Genomic DNA, 17,075 nt, shown 5'->3' with positions numbered 1-17,075 from the left:
AGACAACCTCCTCGACCATGATGAACGCCACCCCCGCCTCATCATCCTTACAGTTTTAAGGATAGTTATCCCTTGTCCCTAAAATACCCAAGGCTGCTGTCCCTAAAATTAGGGTAAATTGTTTCGTACCCCTACAGCCTTCGTGGTGTTCATTCCGAGCTCATTCCCAAATTGATCAGTTTCCCAGTTATTCTTCATCTTCAAAACCAATGGGACATGGTCTCGTTCTCGTCTAACGTGCCTATACTTCTTTTGGTCAATGGTATCATCTCATAAAGCGCGAAGCTCTGCTCTCTTTTCTGCCATCAGATCGGGCCAAACGCTTGCCACCACAAAACGCTCTTGGTCAATTTAATAAATAAAGTCAACTCTCTCGTAGGCGACCACCCTTGGGGCACGACAAATTAGTCGCTTACGGGAGGTGGTCGTTTACGGAAAAGATCAACAAAATCAGCCTAATACTGGATTGATTGATTGAATAATTACATAAAAATATTATCTTAGCAGCTAAAATTAGGCAAATAGACACTAATTTATTTTACTTTTCCCCATCTATTCATTCTTCTGATTAAACTTTGTATAACATTTCGGAACAGATCTGTCCCGTTTACCTACAGATCTAAGGAAAGTGGTCAAAACTACTATACTCAAACAGGACCCACCAAACCCAAAAATAGATGGCGGTTCCTACCAGCACCCCCTTCCTCAACCTCAAAAGATGATGTCATTTATTGCATAGCCACCGCTCTATACTGCAGTAAAATATAACAATGAGATTCAAACCTTACTTTTCTTGTTTATCTAGCAATGCTGACTCTTGCTGAATATGATTATCTGTGTCAACTCAAATTTTAAAATTTTGTCCATAATATTCAAGAGATAGGGGGTGTCTTTGATAACCTCCCTACCCCAGCGAGGTGGGGTGGAACAAACTTGTTATGACCAGTTCCCTAATTATAGCCATCTTCTTTGTCTGTAAACTGTTATTTTCTGTCAGCTGTCCGGGGTAGCGTCATTAAAAATTGAACTTTTGTCACTTCTGAGTAATGATTTACTAACAATCATACGAGATTATGTTGGGTGGTCGCTTACCGGAAACAGAAAACAAAAGAATGTGTAATTTTTGGCCTAAAAAGTGGTCGCTGTCCCTTAAGAAATTTGAGTGGTGGTCGCTTACGAGAGAGCTCTTGAAGCAGTATTTAACTGAAGGCCCGTTTACACGTTGAAAGAGAAGGAACGGCTCGGTTAGAAACAAGTACGGGTTCCAGACGAAATCTTCCGTTTACACGTACAAATTCTGTAATGTACCTAACAGGAAAAGGCACGCGGTACTTGAGAGCCCCTTGGAACGGGTACTAGCCGTTTACACGTTGTTTTCTTCGAGACCGGTAACGATAGAGCCCGCAATAATTAAACAAAACTGCTTCGATTAGTTGTTCATACTGATGCGCTTACACATACAGCACACTGGGCGTGTCTCCGACTATCAAAAATTTACAAGCACTTTTCTAGTTTCTTCTGAAGAAGAGAACACGAAATTCACGTTTGACAGCGCGAGTGATTCTTCAAAGAAAGGAAAAGGAGAAAAACAAGGCTTACGGTTCTCCTATTAACAGCCCTTGTATCGCACTTCACAGTCGCACGGAGCTTGTGGCAAATTCCAAGAACAAGCGCTTGGTTTGATCTTGCATACAGCACTTACTCTGACGATCAATGGTATGCCAAACAACTGACATGGAGTACAACGGGCTCAGAAAAAACGTAACAGAACGGTACCGAAGAAAGGGCGAGCGTTTACACGTTGAAAAGAAAACAAAAATGTGGGTACGGAACCGTTTTTTATCGGTTCCGTTCCGAAAAGGGTCCATAGCCGCCTATGGACCTTTTTAGGAACGGAACGGATAAGACTGGAACGGGTCAAGTACTGTTTACACGTCAAATTTTGTCGGAGCCGTTCGTCTTTTTATCCGAGCCGTTCCAATTTTTTCGGTCGTGTAAACGGCCCTTTTAAGAAACAAAACAGTTGTTTACGAAGTGGTTGCTTACGGGAGGTGGTCGCTTACGAGAAGTGGTCGCTATGAGAGAGTTGACTGTATTAAACCGGACTTTTGCAGTTTAAAGTGCAGACTCGATCCGTCATCCGCAAAATAAAACAAAGCATAAGAATATTAACTGTAGGGGAAAAAACTGTCCAAATATACGCCGAGCCCATTGTTTAGATTAAGGATACGGTAACTCAGAGTTAGTAACAGTTTTTGAGCACATAGAAAATATTCCTGACCTACTTTGTCGATTTACAGCAACTTAAACTCAGCAGTGAAAACGCTTCACAACAAGAGAAACAGAGAGCTGCGAGCATTTAACCCCGGGTTCGCGTTTAACCAACTTCCATGATGGTATCTTAGCAATACCCGGAACTGGGAGTGGGGACTGTAACAGTTTTTTTAGAATGGCGGCATCCTGTTGTTTCTGTTATGCAGGCCATGTTTCCCGTTCCTCATGATCTAAATAAACACCAAGAAACTGCGAGACACAAATCTCGGGGCTGATCTTTCTTCAGACTTGTGTATCAGCTGTAACAAAAATTATAAAATCTGGCCTAATTTCATGCTCACTTTTCAGAATGATGTTTAAGTTCCAGATTGCGAATCCAGTCGGCACTTTTAGTGTTTGGACTTATGTATTGAACGCCGTTCACCTCACCAAAGTAAAGAGTATTGGTCGTTATTTGAGTTATTCCAGGGTTAATGTACTGAGATTTTTGCCATTTTTTTTTATCTTTGGGTTGATAAGGTAATTTCGCCACCGTAAAGAGATTCGAGTGCTGACGTTTCGAGGGTGAGCCCTTCGTCAGAGTGAACAAATGAAACCAAACATTCAACGCAGCACCACAGTTTCTTTAGAAACGAACCCCCTTATCCATTTTGTTGTTGTTGTTGTTTCTGGGGCTCGCAGTACAATAGGCACGACTGAAATACCAGATGCACATTTTTGGTATAAATGTAACAACTTGCACCTTTCAAATCCAATTCAATGAACTTAAGTCTCCACAAACCAGGAACATTTACGCAAACAATGTTTCCGCAAAACGTTCCTTTTTTGCTGGGGATTTAAATAACATAAGCCTGTATTAAGCTTGCATTTGCTAATTAAAAAGTACGAGAGGTTTTCATAAACATCAAAAATTGTAATTTAATATAACTTTTCACTATACAATATAAAAGTACACCTTTTTAGGGTGTTTTATTGTCGTAAATACTTCATATCTATTTCTCTTTTCAATACTGGTGTACGATTTTTATCTTCGTCATTTTCAGCTTCCTTGTGTTCAATTCAAGGTCAAACATTTTGCGTTCGATGAGAAAATTGAAATACGAACATAAAAATTTCTTGTCAAAATGCACGTACATGTGTAAAAAATATTAAATTGCTTTTAAACTTTTGCAATATTTCTGAAAACCAACCATTAACGTTTTCAGAAACAACAGCAACCAACGTCAAGGACAAAGAAACGGATAAACAAAATACTATGTTTCCTGTTACACTATGACACAATAAGCACGCAGTTCAACATGAAACTGTTAATTACATGTGAGAAAATTAATTAATCAATTAATTAATTAATTATTAATGCAATTGTAAATCAGTACTACGTATGTTGATGTAAGCAACTTAAAGTATTCCCTTTTTTGTGTGTGTTTCTGCAGCTTTGTATTTTAGTTTTATTATTGCATAATAATAATAATAATAATAATAATAATAATAATAATAATAATAATAATTACATCAGTGGAAATTGTTCTTTTATCTTCTGAACCAAACCCATATGAATTAGCTTTTATATATGAGATGTTGATATTTTACAATTTTATGACAGCGAAATGTAAAATCTCTCAGGTTTTAATAGAATCAAACTGTATCTAGTAGATTTTATTCTTGTAAATAATAAAGTTATCATTCATTATAATAATAATAATAATAATAATAATAATAATAATAATAGTAATAATAATAATAACAATAATAATAATAATAATAATAATAATAATAATAATAATAAAACATGCAATTGTTGCGTGAGATTTAACAGAATGTTGGCTTGGCGTCTTCTGGACACGAAATAAAATTTACTTATTTTTTAAACTCGTCTCTTGGTTCGCGGAAGTCAAGTTTTAAAACAATTTCTAGCTATAACTATTGTATTTGATTTGATGAAAAAGAGGCAATCTAAGAGGTAAATATTGGCGACAGCTTTGTAAGCAAAGGTTCGAAAGGTAGGCTCCTGTTTGGCCAACTTCTAAAAACCATTCCGGGGATGGATAAAAATGACTAACGTTTGTCGGATGACAGGAAAGACAGTATTTTCTATTCTGCTGTTACACAGACATGTTTTCTTGCAAGTTGCAAGGTGATCCTGACAAGAGCATAATGTACTGCAAGTTGTAGAATATGCGTTGTTATACGCTCCAATTTAGAAGACTAGTCTATCTTTCCTGTAACTCGAAGCGACACAAGTTGTGAAGATGGGGTGTTACAACACCTGAACAATTTACTCTGCAAATTTTCCCGCTGTAACGTAGCTTTGCAAGTTGCAGGTAAACATTGCATCGTGTAACAGCTCCGAAAGAATTCGTGTAGACTGATGATACTACTGTTTGCTGACATCAAGGCATCGTCTCAATATCGACCACTTGAAAGCAGTCCTCCACTGATTTACGACAATACTTGAAAAACAACTCTTCTGCTCTCATGAGAATAATATTGAGGTCCATTTTCATCGATAAACTGCAAGACAAACGATTAAGTTCAAGTATTAAAGGAAGATGGACCTCTGGGCAATAAATTGTAACGCCGGTTTACGCGCTACGATTCTCGGCCCCACAGCATCGGAGCGCGAATCATACGTGCATCCTCACACCAAATTACAACCGAATCGTGAAATGAAAATCGGCCCATTCAGAAAATCTGCTGCAGTAAACCGGTGTCTGACTGGCACTCTCATAGAACCGTCACGTTAATCAAACTGCGGGTGTCTAAATACGTGTGCGGTTTACGTTCCGATATTTTGAAGCGACAATGAAATCGTAACGTGTAAACCGGCCTTCGGAGAGAGGTGCATCGGATACGTACCTCAGCAAAAAATCAACTAGGTGGCATGTAACTTTAGAAGCATAGACCCCAAAAGAAATTGTTTATCCCAAGTCATCAAACATGATTATAACAAGATTTCAAGGTCTGTATTCCATCAGTATCTCGGGCGAGAGTTCATCCCCGCTGGTGTTTGCTAGGCACGCTAAAATAGACCACAAGAATAGACAATCTATTCTCACTGCCTGAATATCCACGAAACTAGCCGGTGTTTTAAAGTCAATGCCACCCGTGTCTCGTGGGACTTCATCTGCCTATTTATAAGCAAACTGTTCCTGCTCCTTGGTCCTTCTCGCCAAGTTACGCCGTTCTGGGATTTCAGAATGTGTTTTACCCGCCTACCTCCCCTTCGGCGACGCGTCCTACCTTTCCTTTCTCTCTCTTACGACCCTCTATCTTGGCAAAATCTCGCCTCTCATAACTTAATTAAGCCAAGGCAGTGAGTGGTTGTAATGACAGTGAAAATGGTGTACTGTTTTCCTCAAAAACCCTGCGTCCGATCTACGAATGCACTAGACTGCTTGAGTCTCTGTTTTGCTCGAAAAACCGCAGAAAAGAATGCAACAATATCAGCGAACATGATATTCGAGGGGCGGGGAGCGAAACCGCAACGGGCACAAGATAGACTGCAGCTCGCAGTCTACGAATGCACACTAGTCCTTCATCTTTAATGGACAGCCGAGTGTTTGTGTTACGGCTACATTCGTACTCCTAATTAACTAATGCATACAAATATTAAGATGGCTTTGCAGTCTATACTACATGTATATCAAAACTTTGGATAAAATAAATACCAGACCGCCTCGCAGATAGCAACAAGTTTAACTGACACAAACACAACCAAAGAAACACACCACATTACCTGTGAATTGTATTGTATACCGATGAAACTTCAGAACACTTCAACAATTCATTTTTATATTCCTTCAAAACAGCCAGGCACACGAACACCTCGAACGAATAGTTTGTATTCATATCCACAACTTGAACATGAAATTCACCTCCTGGAACAAAAGAATTGGAGTTGAAGTTACAATGGGCTATTGTTAAGGAACTGTCACGTTTACAACGATGGTGAAGGCCACAAAAACGTAGGCTTGATGGGTAGAACAATCGTTTTGTCCGTGCGTTGGTACATTTGTTTGCCACTTTCTATCTGAAGGGTTTTGTGCTACGAACAATATTCTTGAACAAACAACGTCTTTCACAGCCAATTCTCTCGTACATGTATCTCCTAGTATACAAGCAGTTTGTTCAAAACTTGGGAGTTTTGGATTTTTTTTTCTCAGTGTCGCACAGGATTTTACTCGAGTGCAGATAATGCCGCTGGTGATTTCTTCCACTTCAACCAGCAGGAATTACCGAGCTTTACCGATTTAGTTTCGTTTTTCGACTAATTGTTTACATGTTCAAATACAACAACACTTTATTAAAAAATAGACAGTTACAAGGTGTTTATATACCTACCCGCAAATAGCTGAAGCTAGTCGAGGCGGGTAGGAATGTTTATACTAAACTAAATACAAATGCATTTAAAACTGAATTGACTAAAATAAAAGTTAAATAAGTAGTAAACAAACGAGTGACGCAAAAAAAAAAAAAAAAAGATTCGCTAGCTGATAGAAATTGAAGGATGTTACATATTCACAAGCTTTTCGTTATTTCAAGAATTGAAGAAGGTGTAAGGTAAGCATTTTCTTTTTTTTAAACGTTGATTGGTATTTCATGTATTTGTTTTTTGAATAGTTTTCTGTTGTCAGACTTTTTAATATTATCCGGTAAAGAATTCCATAGCCGTGCGCCAAATCGAGAAAATGAATTCTTTAGTTGAACAAGACGTGAAGACATGATATAAAATTTGTCGACGGTTGCTGACCTGGTGTTGTAGGAGTGTATATCTGAGACATGTTTAAATAAATTTTGAATATGAACAGGTGCTAGTTTGTTTTGGATATCATACATTAAACAGGAAACAGATTCGACATAGAGAAAATGAACAGGTAGGATGTTAAGTTTAATGAAGTAAGGAATAGCGTGTGTCGATGTGGCCGCGTGGTTAAATTTCCAAGAAACTGTAAACTGCTTGTTTTGTAAGTGTAAACACAGCACTGTGTGACACATCTCTTACCATCCCTCTCCTGTTCTTTGACTCGCTGCCTCTCCCGCTCTCTTTCAGCTTCCATGGAGGATAACTCGAGATGTTGGCTGCTAATAATCTCAAACATTGTTAACGCATCATTAAATGGGAACTCTCTCTTGAAAGTCAAAACAAGCCACCTTCCAAGAAGAGTTAAATAACAACAGACATTAGTACGAGGCTCATTTTGTTGCACCGCACGTACACTTGAAACTTATCAGTCCCAAGGCTATGGAATATATTAACTGCTCTTTCTCTGTTAAAATAAAGCCAAAAAAACAAAAAAAAACAAAGTGATAATAAAAAATAAATAAATTAAAAATAAAATAAATAAATAAATAAATAAATAGAAAATAAATAAATAAATAAATAAATAAATAAATAACTAAATAAATAAGAGGGGGAAAGCAGTTGAAATGCACAGAGTGGCTTTTCTATCCACTGTTGCCACATCGAATTGGAATTTTGAAATGTTGCTGTTGTTGTTGATAGCTGCATATCTTTTCAGTGAGTGACACAGGCATACTCGGAAAAAGAAAATCCAAGTTCTCCCAACAGGAGTCGAACCTAAGACCTTCCGATTACAAGGCAGGATGATCCACCACTGAGCTACAGGAGACTCGTGGGAGCAAAGGCCATTAAGCTGGGTTCATGGGACACCTTTTTGCCACTTTCAAGGTAAAATATTCTTTTTAGTTTTGAGCTCAAGAAGGATGTGAGAAGGGCTAATTTGAATGTCAACAAAAGAAAATTAAAATTCTATAGACATTTTGGAATAAGGCCTTTGCGCACGCGAAAATCGACTATTGTGCAAATGACAGGACGAGACGAAAATCACAGATAAGATTCGAAAATGTCACATTTTATGTTACGAAATATTACGAACATGTCACATTTACCTGTGAACAAACAGCATATCTCCCATTCCGTGAGCTTCAAAGTGATTGTAAAGATGCTCGTCCATCTTTTTCAACAATAACCTGACATGCTCTGATGATGAAAAGAAACAAAAAAAGAAAATAAAAATAAATCTAAAAAATAAAACGAGTGCGTGTGTACGTACTGTACGTACACCAACGCTTAAGTTTGCCGTTTTAATACAAGTTGAAAGTGTTGAAATAATCGTGAAGTAGCACTAATAAAATGAAGTTATATTTTCAAGTGACGTTTCGTTTCCGTTGCCGTTGTTGTTGCTTAAATTCTCTATTTTTTAGTTTGTTGTAAGAATGGGACAAAGACAACGGCTGATGATGATAGGTCAAACAGTTGAGTGCCCGTCGGGCATCCCGACTCCCGGGGGGGGGGGGGGGGGTTAACATATGGGCTATATAGGTACGTGCCGCGAGATAGGGTATGGTTTTTGAGGTTCTCAGTCCTTAAATAGGGTATCATTTTTACTCATTTAGCAACGCATTCCTGGATTAGTGTTTAGATAGGGTACCTAAATTGTATCAGTTAAATTGAAGCTTGTAAGCGCCACGTTTTACGAAAAAGAAATGGCTTTTTACAACTGAAGTGTCCGCTGAAGTATTAGAAAAGTGATTTTCATATAGATTTGTGTTTATCCGTGCACTTTAGCCGTTGCTTGGGTCCCTTGAATAGGGTGTCATTTTTCGCGTTCGGTCCTTAAAAAGGGTATCCGTTTTCCCTTCCTTTACTCTTAAATAGGGTCAGGGTTCGAGAACCTTCGCGGCACACCCCTATCGAAAATTTTCGGGAGTACCTCGCCGGGCCCCGACTTCATTCCGAAGGCAGCTTTGTCACACATTTTATTGATGCTAATGATAGTTACCCTCACAAATGAAGTGGAAAGGCCTGAACCACCACACCAGGCTGCTGTCTCACCGTACTCTTTTTGAAAATGATCGTTGAGGTAATATGATCATAAATGCTAATTATGTACTTGTTCAGGCACAAGCAAACTTACTAATTTTGTCCAGCATGCCATCATCAAGGAAGTCATTCTTGACCGTTTCCATGTAATTAACAAAACACCAGTAAGCTTCAGCTTCTGAGCCCAAGACAATTAAAAACCTACTCAAGATGTCGTTCATCCCTTGGACATAACCAACATCTGAAACGATAGAAATCTTTAATATAATTTCACTGTTAGTACCAAAGGGCTGCCAACTGCCTAGTTGGCTTCCTGGTAGACACCGTGTTGTTCTAGAAATTATTCACACCCCATCCAATGTAGCCTCCCACTCATAATATGAATCCCCTAAAAACGACTGCGTGGGAGGCTACATCCCATGGGAAGTTTTTTTTTTTCACTTGCACTCCTCCCACCCACCAGCCCCAATATCCATCCAAAGCTTTCAATTAACCTTTGCACATTCAAAATCTTTTATTACTAACTTAGACCACCTCCACCCCCTCCCCCCACACACACACCCCACTCACCACAATGGAATTTCCAATGACCCCCACTGGAGGGAAGGGGTATATATGGATACTTGCTAGAACTGCACAACTTTACCGCTTCCTCCTACATTTGTATAACAGAAGCTAGTACTTATACACCCATAACAGGGTTACTAGTTGGAGTACAATTTATCTGGGCCCGGTTGTTCAAAGAGGGGATATCGTTATTCTTTGGATAGATCTGCTGGATAGCCACTTATCCACTCTTTGAACAAGTGGTGCCTGGGGTTGATAGAGACATGTGGAGCAGAGATTCTTGTCTAAGGCAAAAGCACAGTTTAGAGAGAAGCCTCAAACTACCAAGATTGAAAGAGGTGTGGCACACTATTATAAACCAGTACGCAATACTGTGCCCTGACCTTTATGTAGAATGACTGACTACTTACATTGTACATATTGAGTAGCCATCTACTACAGTTCAACTGCAGTGTATGTATTAAATAAGTAAGAATGGTTAGAAACAGTTACAGAGAGAATGGAGGCCTGTTGTTGATGAGTACAGAAACAGTGTCCGCTTAAAGAATTAATATTTGGATGGAACTTTTTCAATGACATGAGATTATTCTCCTTTACATTCATGTATGAAATGTACAATCATAATTATACCTTGATGATAAGCACTGAATGTGATTAAGATATCCCGCAAAACAAGAAGATTTTGGTTTCCCGTTCCCCTGAAAAGAGAAAAAAGAAAAAACGTTTACTAGAATGGAATATAATTTACTAGTATTATTTCTCTGTGAGACAGGGCCTACAGTGAGAAAAATCATCCAGTGGTTACAAAGTCTAGTCCCTAGACCTCAGACTCCCAACACCTTTCTTAGAATGTGAGCTACTGTTAAGGGAGCAGACCGACACCATCATCGTCATTGCCATCCATCATCATCATCATCATCATTGATATAAATGTAATGGAATATTTTATGCCTGGTGAATATAAATCAGAATGATGTACTATTTAGTAAGTGACACAGCTAGGCAGCATACTCAGAAAAAAAATCTGAGTTCTCCTATGAGGAGATCTAGAAAAAATAACATAAAAAAATAAGAAAAACATATTCCATCACATTTATATCATTGCGCATATGCCACATCAGACATTCCAATCCTAGCAGCATGCAGGATGTGTGTCCCATGAACCTAGTTAAATGGCCTTAGCTTCCACAAGAATCCTGTAGCTCAGTGGTAGAGAAAACGAACTAGTAATCGGAAGGTCTTAGGTTCGACTCCTGATAGAAGAACTCGGATTTTTTTCCGAGTATGCCTGTGTCACTTATTGACTAATACATTGTCATCATCATTGTCATCGACTTCATCTTCATCATCGTCATCGTCACTATTCTTCTTTCTTTTTTTCAGGGCAGTAGAAAAATTTTTTGAAAGCAACTTGAAAGATTAAACAAGCCAGTCGTGTCACAAATTATTTAAATCATTTGGTCAAATACAAAATATAATTTTACTAGAAACATTCTCATCAAAACTGGGCAGCTTACTCAAAGTAAACTTGAGATCTGTCTGTCCTGGGTACATCTTTGTCAATAACTCTGATTGATGAATGTAACTTTGTCATGTCCACTGGCTGTCGATGAGCATGTAACTAGAAGTACAGTCACAAAAAAGATCAATTTATATTACACGACAAAATTCTGTTCTTAATGTTGTTAGGTTCATGATGGAGAATTTAATAATAAACATGACAATGAAAACTTTTAACTTAAACTAACATGTAAATTTGATAAAACTTTTTGTCTTTAAGAAACCAGCAACTGAATTTCACTGATCTTAGATTAACTAAACCTATGTCATCATCATCATCATCATCATCATCATCATCATCATCATCATCATATCACCATCACCACCAGTCCAATTCATCACCATCATGCTGACATCTCATCATTATCACCATCATCAATATACAAAGTGAAATGGTATCATACGTGTACATTTAAGAATCTCAACAAACCTTTGCTGTTAAATTAAGGAATACAAGTTGATCCTCTCCCACTTGCGATGCCTTCTGTTCTGCTGTGGTTCCAGATACCTGATTCCTTTCAGTATTTGTCTGACTGTTACTTGCATTGCAGGCCTGACACTCCCTCAAATACAAAGGTATTGATTCAGGAACTTCTGGATCCACTGGAGGTTGATAACTCTCAATCAATTCTTTCCATCTCATCTTCAAGGCATGGTATCGTGCATCATTTTCAGCAGCTAAAGCTTCGCGTTCCCTTGAAAGGAAAAGCATTAATTTACACTGGGTCTCTGAACTCAGATATACCCTGTAAATGTGATTTAAATTATAATTATAATAAGAAGAAACGTCGGTTTTTATCGCTAATTTTTGCATGTCTCTGCATTACCAAATCTTTATTGATAATAAGAAGAATAAGAATAATAAGAACAATTACTGCAGTATCAACTTATAAATTGTGCACTTTCCATAAAAGCAAGAAAATGATCAAATGTGCAATTAACAACAAGTACATGTAGCCGAATAAAACACAGCCAAAAAAATAAAGCCCTTTCAAAATTTATAACAATAAGGAAAACAACATAGTTACATAAAGTTAGTATAAGATGTGCTTTAGAGCTGAAAAAGTAGGTTTTGAAACATATGTTGAAAGGGTCCATACAGTAAATTAATCTTCTTCAGTTCCTTTGGGAGAGCATTCCATAACCTGCCGGAGCTGTCGTCCATTGCAAAAACCCTATCCCCCAGTATTAAATCTTGGTCTGGACAGCAGGGAAACTTTGTAACAGGGAGTGATGGACACCCTTAGGTTAATGCACCTTCCTTCAAACAAGTGCCCCCTTGGTGTCATCAGAACTAAAATTGATTGACTTCTAAATTGGCTAACCAATCAAATAGAAATATAGATGCATGAAAAATTGACTGTCTAAAATTAGCTTCAGTTTTAAATCAATCAGTGTTAAAAAGTACACAAATTTAAGAATTTTATAATAAATGAAGCTTCAGATGGTGGTCTTAATTGACACACAACAGAACATTCTTGCATTAAAACAGTTCACAGTTGTATATTGTACCTTCTGGTTGACGAGAATGGAAACAATCCAAAGAGGAAGCTCCAAACCTCCTTCCTTATCTTGCAATCAATTCCACCTGGAATACAACTTACAGTTAAAAAATGAAAATACTGTTAAAAATTAAGCACCCTTAACTATTTAATTGTTTAATACCCTTGAAGTATACTCCTCTAACTCGTTGAAACCTGAATTCCTAGCCTCAGTTGAGTCTGTTGATGCTTATGATTTTAAAAGCCTCTTAGCTAAGTCTGAAGATGGAATATTCACTGAAGTGTGGGAGTTCAGTAATTCAGATTCCAGGGTTACCAGTAACTCAGATCTCACATAAATGTATAGTCCTACATGTAGGTTATTTCTGATGCAAAATGAATTTTTTTAGATAAATTAATTAATTTATTGTTTGAGATAATAGTCTTTAGATGAGTTATGTGGCCCAGTTTAACTTCAGTACTGTGCTTTTGTGACATCAAATTTAAAGTATTTTGTACACATCTTATATAATTAAGTACTGCAAATAATTGTAATTTTATCAGAAAACCTTTTAATTAGTTACCAAAGCTAGGCTTCCCAGGGGTAACCATGTGATACATGTAGCAGTCTTTCAACCTGTAAAGCCAGATGAATCTGTTTTCTAAGAGGGTTCTGCCGGCCACTCAGTGATTCACAGCAGACGGTTGGTTGAATTAATCTTGAACTTCAATGTCTACATGTTAAAAAATGAAAACCACAGTAACTTATAATACCTTTGAATACTGCTCTCCTTAGAGCTGACTCGTTTATGACTCTGCCATCTTGATCCAAAAATGTCTGCCATACATCACAGTTTAGTGCTCTGGTACGCTCACTGATCTGAACAGGGCTATGATCATTTAATAATGACCAGTCTGGAAATTCAGCAGCAGTTGCTTGGCCATTTACTAACAACTTTTTGCCTTCATGTGGACCCTCAGAATTTTCACACATTACTGTACAATGTATGGTCAGGCTAGTGTAAGCCTTGTTACATGTATGACCAGACCTTCAATGCAAATAAGAATGAAAATAAATACAGCTATACAAAACGAAATAAGCTGACAACTGGATACATTGTTCCTTTATTAATAGGCCAGTAAAGTAATTTATCATCATTTTATTTTATTTCCATGGGAAAATAAAACAGACCCTCCCCCACTCCTCCTCAGAATGTTGCATTTAAAAAATTAAATGAAAATTCCTCCAAAAATAACACTAAGTAAGTTCATATCAGATATTTTTCTACCCGGAACAAACAGAAGGCAAACTCTGAAAACTAATGTTATAGCAATAATTCTGGCAGAACATTTACAAAATCAAAAATGGCATGAAAAAATCTGCACTGAATGTAGGTCATTGTAGTGCACAGTGGACCAATTTAGGGGTGTTCTGCAGCATTACAGCTGTGCATGTATATATTGGGAAAATAATAGTTTTGTTTTTTTCTTCACCAGTTTTAAGTGTCCTTGCCTTTGGCCAGCTTGTTACAAAAATGTGCAAAAAGAACTTGAATGATACTTTCCCAATACACGGACCTCAAACCAATGTAATAACATACCAGTCTGTAGAGCATGGCAGTTAAGTGCCCTACAGTACATGTACATGCTAAGAAAGTTTTCAGAAAATAATGCCTCTTTGCATTTTCTTTCAGAAACAACCGGTAATGCCTCTACTGGCGGAAATGCAAGATCTCGTCGAGGTCTGCCATACTCTTTACACTGAATAACAGATAACTATAAGTATTTCTCAATTGTGAGGTACATTAAAATTTATCAAATCAAATCTATACACATTAGCCATTTAACTAAGCTTACTTGAACGATACCGGATGTGCTCAGTCACTGACAGAACAAAATGTGTAACTCATTATTACGAGCTCTGCCGACTAGATAGTCTGAGACCATACATAATCGAAATTACTTCAGAAATTGCTACGGAGAGGTATAAGCCATTTAGAAAGCTCCAATAAGAGGCAATTATATCATTAAGTACTTTGTATACACGTAGCTGTAAAACCATTTTGATACTTGTACTTGTCATTTGTCATCTGATTGAGCTTAAGCTTATATTTTTATGAAAAAAAAAAATCACACTTGAGAATGATTTTGTAGACTAAATGCAAAACTAATCATTTAAAGATTTGACACTCACCTCAGTTTACCTCATAGTCTGGTCAATTTTTGGCTCAAAAGCAAAACATGTACACAGCGAAAAGTCCACCGAAAAACCAGCTGAAAAACGCTTCAATCTGTTTTTGTGGCTATACGAGGCCAGGATACAAAGCTCAAAAGGTTTGGTCACTAAGGCACAACATGGCGACTTAGTGAAAGCAGGATTTGTGTTTTCGATATTATTTTTCGCCAGGAATACCAGAATTTCTTGAATGAGGAGCTGAACAAAAGAGATGAATTCAATAGCTAAAGCTGCGGTATCAAGCAAGTTGTCGTCAGTCAGCAAGGGTTTGGGTTTGGATGATAAAGAGAAAGGGGATGTTGAAGGACCTTCAGCGAAAGAGCTACGCAAAATTGAGGAAGAGAATGCTGCAGCGAGAGCTAAGCGAAAGGAGCAACATGCCAAACGGAATGCCGAGAGACAAAAGAAACGTGAAGAAATAAGGGCCAAATACGGGCTCACGGAAGGACAAGGGAAGAACAGTCGAAGTGGAAGCACACGAAGGAACACAAGTGATAGCAGTGCGGATACTGACACGACAATTAAAAACAGCGAAGGCGAAGGAAAACAGTGTAGTGTGATGTAAGGTCATATTTTAACTTGGACGCAAATGCGAAGAACGTGTATGATAATGAATGTAGCTTGTTGTGTTTATACAGCTTGTAGCTTCTTTTGTTGTAACAAATTTTCACCACATGTACAGTATCCTTTGTCATGGTTTATCAATATTCTGACCAGAACTGTTAATTGTGTTGTCCAGCTGATGGTTGTTTATGCACAAACCATTTAAAGGCGTGCGAAATTTACAGACTACTGACAACATTTAATGTATACAAAGACGAGCGGCATAAGAATATCACTCACTACCAATGAATAAAGACTGTGTTCGTATACTCTTGAACAGGAACTAACTTGGACATAAGGCTTAATCAATGGAATCTTTTGACGAGTAAATATTTTTCAATATAAATTATATTCCCCCATAGCAGACTCCATTAGATACAAATGTACCATATTTCTTTGAATAATAGCCGTCCCTCGATTAATCACCCCTCTCGAATAATCGCCCACCTTTGATGAAAATATTTAAAATAATCGCCTCCCTCGAATAACTCCCCTCCCTCTCCCTCTTGCCATTTTCTTTTTCTTCTATCCCCTCCCTCTCAAGTTAAAAATTGACATCTTGGGTAACAAACAAGCTTTCATTTAATCATCACAACTAAATGGTTACAAAAGCAGCGTTTTTTTGACAGTTTTTTCTATGGTAGTGTTCATGTCTTTCACTTTTTCAGGCTCTGACGCTGAAGATATTGACATTGAACGTTGCTTAATCAACGCAACAAATTTGAAACACTTAAAAATCCCATGTTCAGTATATTTTTGATGTGATTATTATTATTATTTTATTTAATGGTATAGTAAAACAAAATATTTAGGGCATGACCTCCTGTGAGAAATATTTGAAATAATCGCCTCCCTTGAATAATCACCCCATTTCGGTGCGATAAAAGAAATAATTGCCCCCGGATATTATTCAAGGAAATACGGTAGTCCATTTAATTGATAAATATCCCTTGCAATCTTCATTTGTGTAAAACCCAGTTAAGTGTGAAATTTCATGATGATGGCTTAACTGCCCAAACCAGAGTGGATAATTTCTGCACTAATGTTCCTTCAACTGAAATTATAAGTTTTCACTTACTTTTGACATTAAGCCTCAACTTGGCCATTATTTTTGTACTGTTTTAGGAAAGTATTGTTCTGATTAATATACAGATCTTTCTGACAATTGTTTTCTTTAATTTCCATAACCATTTAGACCAAGTAATCCAACTTGTCCTGTTATGGCACATATTTTTTTTAGAAATTTAACTGCTGGACTTGCTACTGCCAAACAGGAAAACAAAATGACTTAATAAACTGGGATATTGTTGATATCTAATCTTGTTATGGAAGGTGTACTAAGGCATTGTTTGGGAGTCATCTTGGGAAGTCTGTGTTGTACTCAGTTACTAGCCCTTATATCTTTCATCCCTCCCCCCCCCCCCCCCACTACCACCCATTGCACTCACATCGTGTGCTCTTCTGATGTTAACCCTGTTGCATCCCACCCTGTCAAGACAACAATCAATGA

At 37.6% G+C, this 17,075-nt stretch overlaps 2 protein-coding genes across 2 annotated transcripts; one reads left to right on the top strand and one right to left on the bottom strand.

Moving 5' to 3' along the window:
- Positions 1–3,152: 3,152 nt before the first annotated feature.
- Positions 3,153–15,065, bottom strand: LOC146469861 (TBC1 domain family member 15-like). The gene is made up of 11 exons (XM_085122712.1): positions 14,921–15,065; positions 13,501–13,775; positions 12,758–12,833; positions 11,676–11,940; positions 11,203–11,306; positions 10,316–10,383; positions 9,213–9,359; positions 8,185–8,275; positions 7,277–7,425; positions 6,011–6,152; positions 3,153–4,785 (listed from the first exon to the last, which is right to left on the bottom strand). The coding sequence occupies exons 2-11, from the start codon at positions 13,718–13,720 to the stop codon at positions 4,665–4,667; spliced, it is 1,383 nt and encodes a 460-aa protein (XP_084978838.1). The 5' UTR covers positions 13,721–13,775; positions 14,921–15,065; the 3' UTR covers positions 3,153–4,664.
- On the top strand, positions 15,055–16,860 carry LOC146469860 (uncharacterized). Its single transcript, XM_085122722.1, has one exon. It carries the CDS (start codon positions 15,174–15,176, stop codon positions 15,525–15,527), a length of 354 nt encoding a protein of 117 aa, XP_084978848.1. The 5' UTR covers positions 15,055–15,173; the 3' UTR covers positions 15,528–16,860.
- The last annotated feature ends 215 nt before the right edge of the window (positions 16,861–17,075 follow it).

This window comes from Pavona decussata, unplaced genomic scaffold, assembly GCF_977016875.1.
Source record: "Pavona decussata unplaced genomic scaffold, jaPavDecu1.1 SCAFFOLD_115, whole genome shotgun sequence".
Taxonomy (NCBI): domain Eukaryota; kingdom Metazoa; phylum Cnidaria; class Anthozoa; order Scleractinia; family Agariciidae; genus Pavona; species Pavona decussata.
Note: the sequence above shows the minus strand (reverse complement) of the source record. Positions and strands in the feature narration are given on the sequence as shown.